General features: G+C 45.3%; 1 protein-coding gene across 1 annotated transcript in view; it reads left to right on the top strand.

Moving 5' to 3' along the window:
- The window catches only part of ZNRF2 (zinc and ring finger 2), a 244,950-nt gene that overhangs the window by 152,976 nt on the left and 76,540 nt on the right, over positions 1–15,434 (top strand). Inside the window, exon 2 of the mRNA XM_063922340.1 lies at positions 13,410–13,505. Coding sequence (XP_063778410.1) covers positions 13,410–13,505 — 96 coding nt within the window. The remainder of the gene's footprint in view (positions 1–13,409; positions 13,506–15,434) is intronic.

The raw sequence follows: 15,434 nt of genomic DNA, 5'->3' as shown, positions 1-15,434 counted from the left end.
GTACAGTCCTTTCGGACTCAGAAAAACAGGCGTGGAAAAGGCGGGTCCTTTCTGTCCAGAGGCAGAGGTAGGGGAAAAAGGCTGCATCAAACAGCAGGTTCCCAGGAGCAAAAGTCCTCCCCCGCTTCTTCCAAGTCCGCCGCATGATGGTGGGGCTCCACAGACGGAGCCAGGTATGGTGGGGGGCCGCCTCAAAAATTTCAGCGATCAGTGGGCTCGCTCACAGGTGGATCCCTGGATCCTGCAAATAGTATCTCAAGGGTACAAACTGGAATTCGAGGCGTCTCCACCCCACCGGTTCCTAAAATCTGCCTTGCCGACAACTCCCTCAGGCAGGGAGGCTGTGCTAGAGGCAATTCACAAGCTGTATTCCCAGCAGGTGATAGTCAAGGTGCCCCTACTTCAACAAGGACGGGGTTACTATTCCACACTGTTTGTGGTACCGAAACCGGACGGTTCGGTGAGACCCATTTTAAATTTGAAATCCTTAAACACATACATAAAAAAATTCAAGTTCAAAATGGAATCGCTCAGGGCAGTTATTGCAAGCCTGGACGAGGGGGATTACATGGTATCCCTGGACATCAAGGATGCTTACCTGCATGTCCCCATTTACTATCCTCACCAGGAGTACCTCAGATTCGTGGTACAGGATTGCCATTACCAATTCCAGACGCTGCCGTTTGGACTCTCCACGGCACCGAGGGTGTTTACCAAAGTAATGGCGGAAATGATGATACTCCTTCGAAGAAAGGGAGTTTTAATTATCCCGTACTTGGACGATCTCCTAATAAAGGCGAGGTCCAAGGAGCAGTTGTTGGTGGGAGTAGCACTATCTCAGGAGGTGCTACACCAGCACGGTTGGATTCTGAATATTCCAAAATCACAGCTGGTTCCGACGACACGTCTACTGTTCCTGGGTATGATCCTGGACACAGTCCAGAAAAAAGTGTTTCTCCCGGAGGAGAAAGCCAAGGAGCTGTCATCTCTAGTCAGAGACCTCCTGAAACCGAAACAGGTATCGGTGCATCACTGCACATGGGTCCTGGGAAAGATGGTGGCTTCTTACGAAGCAATTCCTTTCGGCAGGTTCCATGCCAGAATCTTGCAGTGGGACCTGTTGGACCAGTGGTCCGGATCGCATCTTCAGATGCATCGCCTGATAACCCTGTCTCCAAGAACCAGGGTGTCTCTGCTGTGGTGGCTGCAGAGTGCCCATCTTCTAGAGGGCCGCAGATTCGGCATACAGGACTGGGTCCTGGTGACCACGGATGCCAGCCTTCGGGGCTGGGGGGCAGTCACACAGGGAAGAAACTTCCAAGGACTATGGTCGAGTCAGGAGACTTCCCTACACATAAATATTCTGGAACTAAGGGCCATTTACAACGCCCTAAGTCAGGCAAGGCCTCTGCTTCAAAACCAGCCGGTACTGATCCAGTCAGACAACATCACGGCAGTCGCCCATGTAAATCGACAGGGCGGCACAAGAAGCAGGATGGCAATGGCAGAAGCCACAAGGATTCTCCGATGGGCGGAAAATCACGTACTAGCACTGTCAGCAGTGTTCATTCCGGGAGTGGACAACTGGGAAGCAGACTTTCTCAGCAGGCACGACCTCCACCCGGGAGAGTGGGGACTTCATCCAGAAGTCTTCACGCTGATTGTAAATCGATGGGAACATCCACAAGTGGACATGATGGCGTCCCGCCTAAACAAAAAACTAGAGAGATATTGCGCCAGGTCAAGGTACCCTCAGGCGATAGCTGTAGACGCTCTGGTGACACCGTGGGTGTACCAGTCAGTTTATGTGTTCCCTCCTCTGCCTCTCATACCAAGAGTACTGAGAATAATAAGAAAACGAGGAGTAAGAACAATTCTCGTGGTTCCGGATTGGCCAAGACGAGCGTGGTACCCGGGACTTCAAGAGATGATCTCAGAGGACCCATGGCCTCTGCCGCTCAGACAGGACCTGCTGCAGCAGGGGCCCTGTCTGTTCCAAGACTTACCGCGGCTGCGTTTGACGGCATGGCGGTTGAACGCCGGATCCTGAAGGAAAAGGGCATTCCGGAGGAAGTCATTCCTACGCTGATTAAAGCCAGGAAAGATGTAACTGCAAAGCATTATCACCGCATATGGCGGAAATATGTTGCTTGGTGTGAGGCCGAAAAGGCCCCAACAGAGGAATTTCAACTAGGTCGATTTCTGCATTTCCTACAAACAGGAGTGACTATGGGCCTGAAATTAGGCTCCATTAAGGTACAGATCTCGGCTCTGTCGATTTTTTTCCAGAAAGAACTGGCTTCCTTGCCTGAAGTTCAGACGTTTGTGAAGGGAGTGCTGCATATTCAGCCCCCGTTTGTGCCTCCAGTGGCACCTTGGGATCTCAACGTGGTGTTGAGTTTCTTAAAATCACATTGGTTTGAGCCACTTAAAACCGTGGATCTAAAATATCTCACGTGGAAAGTGGTCATGTTATTGGCCTTGGCTTCGGCCAGGCGTGTGTCAGAATTGGCGGCTTTGTCATGTAAAAGCCCTTATCTGATTTTCCATATGGATAGGGCATAATTGAGGACTCGTCCTCAGTTTCTCCCTAAGGTGGTATCAGCTTTTCACTTGAACCAACCTATTGTGGTGCCTGCGGCTACTAGGGACTTGGAGGATTCCAAGTTGCTGGACGTAGTCAGGGCCTTGAAAATTTATGTTTCCAGGACGGCTGGAGTCAGGAAAACTGACTCGCTATTTATCCTGTATGCACCCAACAAGCTGGGTGCTCCTGCTTCTAAGCAGACTATTGCTCGCTGGATTTGTAGCACAATTCAGCAGGCGCATTCTGCGGCTGGACTGCCGCATCCTAAATCAGTAAAAGCCCATTTCACAAGGAAGGTGGGCTCATCTTGGGCGGCTGCCCGAGGGGTCTCGGCTTTACAACTTGCCGAGCTGCTACTTGGTCAGGGGCAAACACGTTTGCAAAATTCTACAGATTTGATACCCTGGCTGAGGAGGACCTGGAGTTCTCTCATTCGGTGCTGCAGAGTCATCCGCACTCTCCCGCCCGTTTGGGAGCTTTGGTATAATCCCCATGGTCCTTACGGAGTTCCCAGCATCCACTAGGACGTCAGAGAAAATAAGATTTTACTCACCGGTAAATCTATTTCTCGTAGTCCGTAGTGGATGCTGGGCGCCCGTCCCAAGTGCGGATTGTCTGCAATACTTGTACATAGTTACTGTTAACTAAAGGGTTATTGTTGAGCCATCTGTTGAGAGGCTCAGTATTTTTCATACTGTTAAACTGGGTATTGTATCACGAGTTATACAGTGTGATTGGTGTGGCTGGTAAGAGTCTTACCCGGGATTCAAAATCCTTCCTTATTATGTCGGCTCGTCCGGGCACAGTGTCCTGACTGGGGCTTGGAGGGGGGTCGTGGTGGGAGGAGCCAGTGCACACCAGGTGACCTAGAGCTTTCTTTAGTTGTGCCCAGTCTCCTGCAGAGCCGCTATTCCCCATGGTCCTTACGGAGTTCCCAGCATCCACTACGGACTACGAGAAATAGATTTACCGGTGAGTAAAATCTTATTTTTCACATTATCATTATGGGGCATTGTGTGTAGAATTTTGAGGGGAAAAATTAATTTATTCCATTTTGGAATAAGGATGTAACATAATGTGGAAAAAGTGAAGCGCTGTGAATACTTTCCGGATTCATTGTAGATCTAAGAGCGCAATGAGGGAGACTGGTAATAAATAAAATTAATAAATAAATAAACAAGGGAGAGTATTCCAAGCATACTTTCTGGGGCCTGCACTCTCGGGGAGGCAGACTCATGATGTGGGGCACGCCACAGATCGCAGACACTTAATGACACAATTAGCAGCTTATCAAGTATTCAATTCCCCCTTCCCCTTTCCTTCAAATAACTAGGGAAGTGGGTAATATCAGAGAGAGTTCCCTGCTCTTGTCAAAGTCAGGGGAAACTCTCCACAGTTTGTGAGTCTCACAGTGGGAAATTAGACCCAGAACTTAACACTTACTTTTATCTTCCAGGCTAAGGTCCCGGAGCTATTCAATTGCTTTATTGTGTAATTTACCTTCACATTCCGGAGCTTGGCCCTGTTAACAGATGGCATTAGGCATTGCAACCTATAGGCTATTCTTTGCATAAATTACCGGGAGAGGGATCCTTAGAACGCCTCCCTGGCAATGACCTCCTGTGTATGCTTGGTCAGCAGACCGCAATAATTACTAAATATGACACTTAGGGCCTGATTCAGAGTTGCATGCAAACCTGATGGTCCGGTGTAATACCGCACATCACACATGTGCAGAATGGGTCCTGTGTCATCGCATGTAGTGCCTCCTAAGACGCCACATGATTGACATGATCAGTGGTAGATTTTATCTATGGGCTGCAGCCCCCCCTTTCCCCAGTAAAATCCGCCACTACAGGGAGTGAGCCAGTTGCAGTCTGTGACTGCACTGGCTACACAGTGACTGGCAGTGAGGACTTCTATTAGAAGTCCTACCTGCCAGTCAACCCAAGTACAGGCAGTCCCATTGGGAGGTGTCTTCTTCCTCCGAACTGCCAGACCGGGCTGCAATCACCTGGTAGCAATTGGCGCATGCATAGTGAAGCGGTGGCTTGACTGCGCATGCGCATGACCCGGCTTTTATGGACTGCAGCTGATACAGTTCATAGAAGCTGAGGGTTTACGCATGCGCAGTAGAGCCGCCGCTTGACTGCGCATGCGCGGTCCCAGGACCCAGCAAGCAGCACCAGCACCTACCTCCTCTCTTGGGACCTGGCCCCTGGCAACCCCCCTCTACATTAAAGGTAGGAGCCGCCGCTGGTAATGATGCGGATGTATGGGGGATGGGGCAGCAGCACAGACCATTTTACAAAACGGGGATGTGCTTTCCCCATTTTGTAAGCATGCAGAGGCAAGTGTCTGTGTCTTCTGGCCCAGGTAGCGTAAATTCCCCGGCCATCCTGAGTAACATGAGTTTGCATATATATTCCAATGGCTAGATCTTCAGATGCATCAGTTGATCACAGTAGCCAGCAGGAGGCGTCTATTTACACAAGATACCTCCTGCGACATTAGCATATTATTGCACTGCAGGTGCGTCCACAGACGCAGCTGCTGAACAAACTCAGAATCAGGCCCAATGCGTCCATCTCCGAGTCACTTAGAGTGTGTTTGTTGTCAAAAAGGTTGAGGTTTTGACAGGTGTATCTATTTTTAACAAATATTTACATGCATAAAGATGTAGGGGTATATTCATGAAGCAGTGGAAAGTGTGGAGAAGTGAGCCAGTGGAGAAGTTGCCCATGGCAACCAATCAGCTGCTGTGTATAATTGTTTAGAATGCATATTATAAATGTTGCCTCAACACAGTATTTGTGTTTATCTGTGTTACTGTATACCATTTGACTTTTTGTGAAATATGTATTTGTTCATTAACGTTCTGCAGTTTAATATTTATGAATAGATGCCCTGAATTCCAAATACTATTGGCTGTTATTTGACCACTTTGTTCTTGTACATTTTCAGGTGAAGATTTGTGAACTTTGTAATTATATGAAACTAATCTTCACTTCATAATGTGGAATGCCCATAAAACAAAAAGATCTTTCTGGGGTAAATAGCTATATAAAACTCGCTTCTGTACTAAGAAGCAAAAAAGAAATGATTTGTTTTTGAATCAGATCATTGCAAAATTATTTTAAAGCACATCAATATTACAGTGTGGCCACAGTCATGCCAAACATCCTCTCTTGTTGTGTGACGTTTGTACATCTGTCTGTGAACGAATCTGAAGCTGGTCACAATATACTATGGTGCAGCAGGTGCAGCTTCTTTACACGCTACGTTACGTTGTGCTTCATCTGGGATTTGGTACGGGCTTAAAACAAATTCCTCTGTGGTTACAGTCACACGACAGCATCTCTAATTCTTATTGGGTGGTGTTTCCATATATCTGTGATGTGCAAAATGAAAGAAGTAATCATTATGCTACACCACTTGATTGCAGCGGTCATCTCGCACCATGGGGGTAATTCCAAGTTGTTCGCAGCAGGAATTTTGTTAGCAGTTGGGCAAAACCATGTGCACTGCAGGGGAGGCAGATATAACATGTGCAGAGAGAGTTAGATTTGGGTGGGGTGTGTTCAATCTGCAATCTAATTTGCAGTGTAAAAATAAAGCAGCCAGTATTTACCCTGCACAGAAACAAAATAACCCACCCAAATCTAACTCTCTCTGCAAATGTTATATCTGCCTCCCCTGCAGTGCACATGGTTTTGCCCAACTGCTAACAAAATTCCTGCTGCGATCAACTTGGAATTACCCCCCATATGACATGCTGAGGCTAGGTATATGGGGACACATCAGTAGTATAAAATTATTTGTTAAAAATATGCTTGTCCATTGCTTAAGTGCAAATAAATCTTATGCAGCAATGGATGGTGCATTTTAATTTCTTATAATGCATTGTTTGTGGGCAGGGGTGTATTAAGAGAGGAGGGTGCCTGTGCACAGCCCCGTCCATACCACCTCCTCTCTTTTAACTAGTGGCGTAAGCAAGTAGACTATAGCTCTGTGCACATGTGCAAGGTTCCAGGTAAAAAGTGCAGCAACCATTTTTATACTGCGTATGCGCAAATTGCAGGGAAAATGGATGCTGCACCATTATCCCGGTGATCTGTGCAACACTGCCGACATGGGACTCCAGTGTGGTAAGTATTGTACGCAAGGTGTGCAGTGTGGCCCCCCTGGACCCAAGGGCCATGTACACCACATACACAGGCTTTTCTCCCTCTGTGGGTGTCCACAACACCCATAGAGGGAGAATATAACCTGTGGTGAGCACAGTGAGCCACCGTGCCCGCAGCGTGGTGAGTGCAGCGTGCCCGCAAAGGGCTTTCTAGCGCTCACCCCGCTGCCAGCGTACTGGTGTCCAGGATGCCGCTGTCAGTATACTGATGGCCAACATATCATACTGAATCTATTATATACACCAATGTTTGGGTTAGTAACTCATCACCTCCTTAAATATTAAAAAACATGAATTAACCCTCTAATATCTGCATGATAAATATATCTGTAATTTGTGCCTACAACTGGATGTTATTAATGCAGTTTTGGTGAGTACTGTAAAACAGCTTATGTGAATATACCCTAAAGAGACAATCCATCTGTCGTCATTTTTCACAGTATGTCCATTAGCTTTCTATAAAAATGTTTGAGTAAAAAATTTAAGTTGTACCAAATACTCCTCCATACGATTAATGTAATGATCTTAGCAAGATACACATGTTGCAAGTGTCCGGACATCGTTGTACATATAGCCAGTATGCCTTTTCCATCACTTTCAAGTCAGCGGATGACAACAAACATGCACCAGTAGCGGTCGTCATACTTTTTTTTTCACCCTAACAAAAATTATTACAATATGACAGGTTCAGTTTTTAAAATGTCAAAAAGGTAGTTCACATACTGTATAGGCCTACAACCTTGGCTTCTTCCATCACCTGAATGGTTAAAGCCAGGTCCTTGTTTCTCTCTTCAGCCGATCTCAACAAGACAAATCTGGAATCATCTGTGTAAAAACCAGCTATCGCTTTTACTAAGCACGATGTACTGCCCAGTTTCAGCCAGGATTATATGTTGATGACATACTCCATTAAAAGCATTTTTTGTTATGGCTGTTAACTTTTAATGGAATTCATTTCCCTATGGATGCCTGTATTGTCAATCTGTGTATTCCCTGATTTATATCCAACTGCTTACACATGCTGTAACACAAGCTATTTACTTTGCTGACGTTTATTTTACATATTGCTGTGGAATACATGCTCATTGTGTTGCTAGAAAGATTTCATGTCAATACAACTAAAGGGCCGATTCAGACCTGATCGCTAGGCTACGTTTTCTCACAGCCTGCGATCAGATGTGACCTGTGCATGCGTATGCACCGCAATGCGCAGGCGCGACAGACCGCAGCAGCGGGGATCGCCGGTCAGCGACGGAATGGTGGGAAATTTCAGAACGCTCAGGCGATCGCAAGGAGATTGACAGAAAGAGGGCGTTTGTGGGTGGCAACTGACCGTTTTCAAGGAGTGTCTGGGCAAACGCAGGAGGGACCAGGCGTTTGGAGGAAGGTATTCTGACGTCTGCTCCGGCCCCGATCATCACAGCGGCTGAGTAAGTCCTGGGATGAGCAGAAACTGCACAAACTGATGTTTGTGCAGTTCTGGTACAAATGCGATCGCACACCTGCACACACTCCATGCCCTCCCCCTATAGGCGGCAACTACCTGATCACAGGGATGCAAAAAGCGCACCCTAGCGATCAGGTCTGAATTACCCTTTAAAACCCAAGACTTCAGAGATGAACTTATCAGTACACAAATGTGTTTCTGAGTTTCCTAAATAAGGTCTCCATGCCATAGTACAGGCTGAACCTTTAATACAGATGCCTTGAGATCCATTTTGTGGCAAATGTGAGCGTATTCTGGATTTTGGGAGTATTTGAAAAGATAATTTTGCTGACCCAGCTGTGTCAGACTAAGAAAGCCCACTAGTATTTGACCTTTTGCAAATCTAGATAGTTCCCAGGACCTGTTTGAACAAAAATGTATAAATAACTAAAGACACAATGACTGTTCTATTTATATATTTACTGAAAAGCTCTTAGTAATTTAATTGTGGCAAATAAATAATTCAGTTTGATAGTGAAGAAGTTTTAATGCATTGTAGTTAGCAGGGCTGGTGAAAAGTTGAACTTGGATCCTGATGAAGTCACTTCATGGGGCTTCTGAAAGGTTCTGCATATACATGTGCCTCAGCCTATGTCCAACAGCAGCGCTCTTGAGTTCACCTACATACCTATCTCACGCTCTGTCTTGTTACAAGGTCAGCCCATCAATCATGACCATGCCTTTTAACTGTTGATAGCAATATGCATATATTGCCAAATTTGCCCAGTGGTGATTTTGGAAAGTATGGCGTTGCACCAAACGGAAGACCTTTTATGAAGGTCCAGTAGTGTAATAATCCTAGCATCCTGTTATCTAAAGGAACTAGAAGGGAGACAAAGGAACTGTGCCATGGCAAATGCTTGCATGGCGATCTTGAATGGTCCTGAATAGCAACTCTTTGCGCATTTCCAGTTGCGTCAGTGATGTCTGTAGTTCACAATGTGTAAACCACAAATCATCTGTTGCACTATGGAGACATTTATCATCATCATCTCTCCGCACAAGTATATCTGTGCAGACCTTACATATGGACTCCTGTTTGCCCAAATGAGCAGGGTATTGATATACTGTATATAGATAGTTATTGAGGGCCTTTGCTGCCAAGCCTCTTTCATGATCTCTTTCTAGTGACCTGAATCACCAGGAAGGAGTGTTGGATCCTGATCCTGTGGGCACATTGGGAGCAGTGCTCTTCCCATTGAGAGCCAGTATCTTATCCTTCTCTCCTCTGAGGGATCATTACAGATGCAGGCGAGCAAAGGTTTCTGTAACTATTTGCTGGGGACCCCACTGACATACTTTGGCTGCTTCCCGACAACTAGCTTTTGCTCTTCTGCCAGATAACTGGTTGACCACATACTGTAGAAGCCTTTTGATTTGGAGTTGACTGCAAGCATAGGTCCATAGTGGTAATTTTCTACCCACATTAATGGAAGCCACATAAATTAGGCTACAATTGGTCATCACAAATCTCTGGCCATAGCCATAGCAATATTAGGTTACTGACCTAATAGCTCTTTTTTGTAGCTCATTTTTTTTACAGTTGTGACTACTATAAGTGGAACTGCATGCTTATTTTATTATATAATCAGGGCATTTTTTGTTGAGATAAAATATATCTATATATATATATATATATATATATTAAGGTTGTTTTGAAAAATTGGTTTTGTAGGGATCAGTTTATTAGATGCATTCATATGGTCAGATGGTCGTCAGTTATTTTTATATTGGCCTGTCAGCTCAAACAGAAAAAAAGGAAGATGTAGCACAGAAACCACCATGCAGAGTTAGATGATATTGCAACTTCCTCATGACTTGATACTTCCTGTTTCAGGTTTGTCAGCGAAACCTATTCATACCTATTAGTATAAACAGTTAACCAGTATATGAGTTTATTAAGCATCGCGTTGTTAAGAAGTGATATTATTAATGTATCCAGTAACCTATTAAATCACCCTTAAGGTGTGTACACACGGTGCGATGCACTGTACAGCCCTACATTTACTAATCGACGTGGCCGGAGCCCAGCCCCACCGATATAGTCAATGTTGGGCTGCCTGCACAATCTATTTTTCCTTGAGATGCCGAACCCGCGGGACTGTGCATTAGCATCGCAAGGACTATACACACGGTGCGATATGCACTATATTTTCTTACGATTTTGATTATATTTCGTAAGAAAAATTGCACCGTATGTACACACCTTTAGTTTTAATTGATACTGTCAGATGTTTTTTTTAGTTATATTTTACAATACAATCTGTAAAATAATATTTGGCAGTATTAGGAAAGTCTGTTGAGTGGTTTGTACGTCCCCAAGGAAGAATTCCCGCCCAATACCCCTTCTCTGGCTTTGTATTATTAGAGATTAATCGAATTTCCTCACCTCAGTAATCAAACAATAGTTTCAGCAAATGAGCTCTAGATAATCTCCTCATATCTCTTCATAGACAGAGGTTTAATATTCTAGACAAATATATATTAAGCTTTGCTTATTACCTGTAATACCTTATAAGGCAGCAAAGCATGGACATATAAAAAATGAATATTGGCAAAGGCAACATTCATTAATCACGGAGATATGAGCAGACAGAATGCAAAGCTATAACTCAGGATTATAAATATAGCCCATTAATGTGCTAGAGAACAACTGTCTGCATCATCCAAGCTTCCAAGATTATTTCATTCTTCTACTGTCAACTGTTTTATCAACTGACCTTTTTTTCAGTGTCCTTCTTTATACTCCTATTTATATAAATAATGACAAAAATCCTGATAATGACATAACCCAAGTCTATTTTTGAATATTTGCGATGATCAAGATCATCTGCAGAGTGAGAGAGACCTTTTTCTATAAATAAAGCCTACACACTTAAGATTCCCTTCACTGAGTGTAAGGGCATCATGTCTCAATAGTCTGCTTATAAACTACTATTTCTACTGTAATATATTATATGGGGCTGGTGCAGTGGCGCTTTAAGAGAGGAGGAGGCCTGTGTGCTGCCTCCGTTTGGGCCATGCCGGCAGCGCTGGAGAGTCACTCTGCTACGCATGCACAGATCACCAGGAAAATGGCGCAGTGGCCATTTTACAAGTGATGTCTCTACTGCACATGCGCAGAACACCGTGAAAATGGCCGCTGCACCATTTCCACAGTGATTCCACATGCTGCTGACATCAGTGCGGGACTCTGGAAGGGTAAGTATAAAAACAATGGGTGAAGTGTGTGCGGTGGGTGCCCCCTATGGACTCGGGGGCCCGTGTACATCGCACACACTGCACCCATTATAGATACGCCAGTGGGCTGGTGCCAAGTTGAACGTATGCCCTGTTGTCAGGGCATATCTTTTGTGACCCTGCAGGGTTAGACTGACCTGCAGCGGTACAGAGGAAATGCCTGGTAGGCCTCACTGCCTGAGTGCCCACCACCACTTCTATGGATCAGGTTCCAGGTTGTGCGCTTGAATTATACATTATGTGTATTGCCATTATTAATATGGTACATTATGATGCATGCACTAGCAGTATTTACTATATATTCATCAAGGGCCCAGACCATGAACTCTCTAATGGTTACCCAAACCTCTGTGGGGACTGTCCTCACTCCTAAACAAGGGCCCCTATACTGCATTTACCTGGAGGGCCCTTTATGCCCCTGTCCAACGCTCAAAACTGAGCACCCAGACGTAAGGGCCATGCAGGATCGCGTGCCTCTCAGTTGCATCTGCCCTTACTACTAAACAGGTAGACCTGGGCTGTAACATGGCGTTCTCACGTAGGCAGAGGTTTATCAACAGAACTGTGGGTTATGCAGGTCTGGATGCAAGTCTGTTTCCAGGCTTATCTTTTGCACATGGTAAAGATGCAAGTGTGTATTAATGATGACCTGTAGCTAGGGTTACCACCTCATCCCTTTAATTCTGGACACATTAATTACACAGGTTCTGTGGCTGATTAAAACCGGGTGAAATGGAGTCTTGAAGTTAGCCAGCCAGCCAGCCACAGAACCTGTGTAATTAATATGTGTCCAGAATTAAAGGGATGAGGTGGTAATCCTACCTGTAACAAACAAAATATAGTGGGCAGGCCAGACGTGCACAACTTGGCCTACATGGGAAGGAATGCATATTTTCTGTGCACACTGGGGGTCATTCCGAGTTGATCGCTAGCTGAAAATGTTCGTTGCGCAGCGATGAAGCAAAAAAAAACGGCACTTCTGCGCATGCGGCGCAATGCGCATGCTCGACGTACTTTCACAACTGCCGATGCAGTTTCACACAAGGTCTAGCATAGCTTTTCAGTAACACTGCTGGCCGCAGAGCGAGTGACATGAAGTGAGCGTTTCTGGGTGTCAACTGACCGTTTTCAGGGAGTGTTCGGAAAAACGCAGGCGTGGCTGGTCGAACGCAGGGCGTGTTTGTGACGTCAAATCTGGAACTGAACAGTCTGAAGTGATCGCAAGCTAGGAGTAGGTCTGGAGCTACTCTAAAACTGCACAAATTTTTTATGTAGTCGCTCTGCGATCCTTTCGTTCGCACTTCTGCTAAGCTAAAATACACTCCCAGAGGGCGGCGGCTTAGCGTTTGCACGACTGCTAAAAACTGCTAGCGAGTGATCAACTCGGAATGACCCCCACTGTTCACAAGCAATTTCCACCCAGCTCTGCTCCAGTACCCTATAAGTGCATGTACACCTGGGTTTTACACCACTTAATTCATCTATACCACTCAGTGCATTATTCATGAATAGAGCTACTTTAAACTACTTTGTGAATCATTGATCCATTTTTCTAGCTTATGATATGGGAAGGCAAATAATAGGTAAATCATGTTTCATCTGTGTATGCCAGCTTTATTTGCTGTAAGGATTAATAATCCTTATACGTAAGGCTGGCTGTGTTCCATTTGCCCTGCAGAAGAAACCTGACAGAAATGTTCCCTTCTGTTTACTGTGGTAGCTCTCAGTTTGCAGCATGGTGACAGTGTAATTAGTCTCAGATATACTTTGTTACTTGTAATATCATTATAATATACCACATGATTTGTTAGGTCTCTCTATAAGAGCATCATCACATTATCTTTAGTTACATACTGTATTATATTATTTTATAATACAGATTTGCTAATAGGTTTGTTTTTCTTTAACAGGATTTAAGTGCCCAGTCTGCTCAAAGTTCATTCCCACAGATGAAATGGATTTGCATCTCGTGATGTGCTTAACAAAGCCAAGAATAACCTATAATGGTAAGTTTTACTACTTCTTTGATAATACGAAGTTGTACATTAATGTGGATACCTATGGTAGACTGTAGAAGAATATTTGACAAGCCATTTACAAAGCAGTAAAGTGAAATATTATCGTGTAATGTTCCCTACACAGAATGATGGCAGTCATTTTATGGTCTGTAAATTACTGGGCCTATCAATTCACTATGACCTTGCTGATGCATGAGCCCAAAGACCCACATGTTTCGCCTATATCCCATGTCCTAGTGATAAAAAGACATGCTCTATTAATATTAATGTACCCAACAAAATGGATTCTGTTTCTCTAAGTAGCTGATGGTAGTGTTGTGGCTAGGGCTGTGTATGAGGCGCAGCTGCCCAGGGTGTACATCTGAAGCGGGGCACAGTGAATTATTATTTTAGGTTAATTTGGGGGTTTCATACTTCCTTCCAACCCCAGGCGTTGATATTTCTAATTACAACTCTGGGCGATGGGTGTTATTTAGTCTGATCTTTTCTTACACACAGGGCCGTCTTAACAGCAGCGTAGGCCCCTGGGCACAGCAATGCACTGGGCCCCCTGCCCATCCTCCAGCGGTAGGGGTGGGGGGTGCTATCAGCAGCAGCTTTGATGTCCCGCGGGCGGTAGGGTATGTTCTATTTTCCGCTCAGCATGTAGGACCTGGAGCAGTAATTTCTGCTAATTACTCCTTTACTGCACAGATAGGGCTAAACTGTAGAAGGGAGTATTGGGCTGAATTAAGAAGCCCTGGTACATGACTTACAGGGTGGTAGGGGGTGTTTAATACATAAGGGAGGGGTGGATTGTGGAGTGGGCTTAATATTTATCATTTTCCGGTGGGAGGGCAGCTTGCTTGACTGCAGATATCTCAAGTTCCTGAAAATATATTTCTTAGATTTGAATGGGATAAAAAACTAGAGAGTCCCACCTTTCAGAAGGTACTGGGGACTTAGGGATCACCGTTCAGAAGTTAGAGCAATCTACCAATGAAAATCTAAAACTGCATACCAGGCATGTGGAGCTGGAGCAGGGACTAGCTGCAGGAAGGTTGATATCTCTGGTTCTGGGCATAGTAGAGACAAGCTGCCAGTGTCCACCAAAAGCGGAGAGTCCCAGCTTTTGGAGAATACCCTCAGAAAAACTCTAAATCAGACAGAATCAAAGATATCTGGCTGGGAAGAGCAATTAACAGGCTTGGATGGGGACCGCTGCTTTCAAGTCAGATATCTCCGATTCCCCAGGGCCGATTTTAAAAAATCTAGTACCCCTGGAAAGAGGAGACCCTCAGCTATCAGCCTAGGGCCCTTATACTCCTGGGGCCCTTGGGCAAGAGCCCATTGAGCCCATACGAAAAGACGGCCCTGCTTACACATGACTTTTGCCATTTGTAAGCTTCTGCAACCCACAGAAGTTCTTGCAGTGATCATTTGTTTAAATTTGCAGTAGTTGGGGGGAAACAAAGGGGGAGATATATCAAGCCTTCTAAAGAGTGGTGAAGTTGCCCATAGCAACCAATTACTGTAGCTCTTACCAGTGGCGTGCGGTGAGGTCAGTGGCTGGGGAGGCACAAGCAGCTAACATCCCCCCCCCTACCCCCATAGAGGGGGAAAAAAAAAGCGTAGCCCCCCCCCCCCTTTATTTGTAAAACCAGCACCAGGCAGAACTAGCCAGGGGGGGTAATGCCATAGCAGGGGAGACACTCGGTATGGGGTCCCCCTGCCATAGCATTAATCTACCCCCCCAAGCTAGTCAGCCCAGGGCTGGAATTCCTCGGAAGTGGGGACCCCAAAAAATAAACATGGGGTCCCCCTCCCGAGCAATAACCAGCACTGGGCTGATAGCCCGGTGCTATGCCCCGCACCCCTGGTGGCGGTGAGTGTGGGGTTCATTGTTAAAATTGTTCTTTACAGGTGGCCTACAGATCC

The sequence above is a fragment of the Pseudophryne corroboree genome, chromosome 5, assembly GCF_028390025.1.
Source record: "Pseudophryne corroboree isolate aPseCor3 chromosome 5, aPseCor3.hap2, whole genome shotgun sequence".
NCBI classification, from domain to species: domain Eukaryota; kingdom Metazoa; phylum Chordata; class Amphibia; order Anura; family Myobatrachidae; genus Pseudophryne; species Pseudophryne corroboree.
The sequence above is the reverse complement of the archived record's forward strand: the minus strand, read 5'-3'. Positions and strand labels throughout refer to the sequence as shown.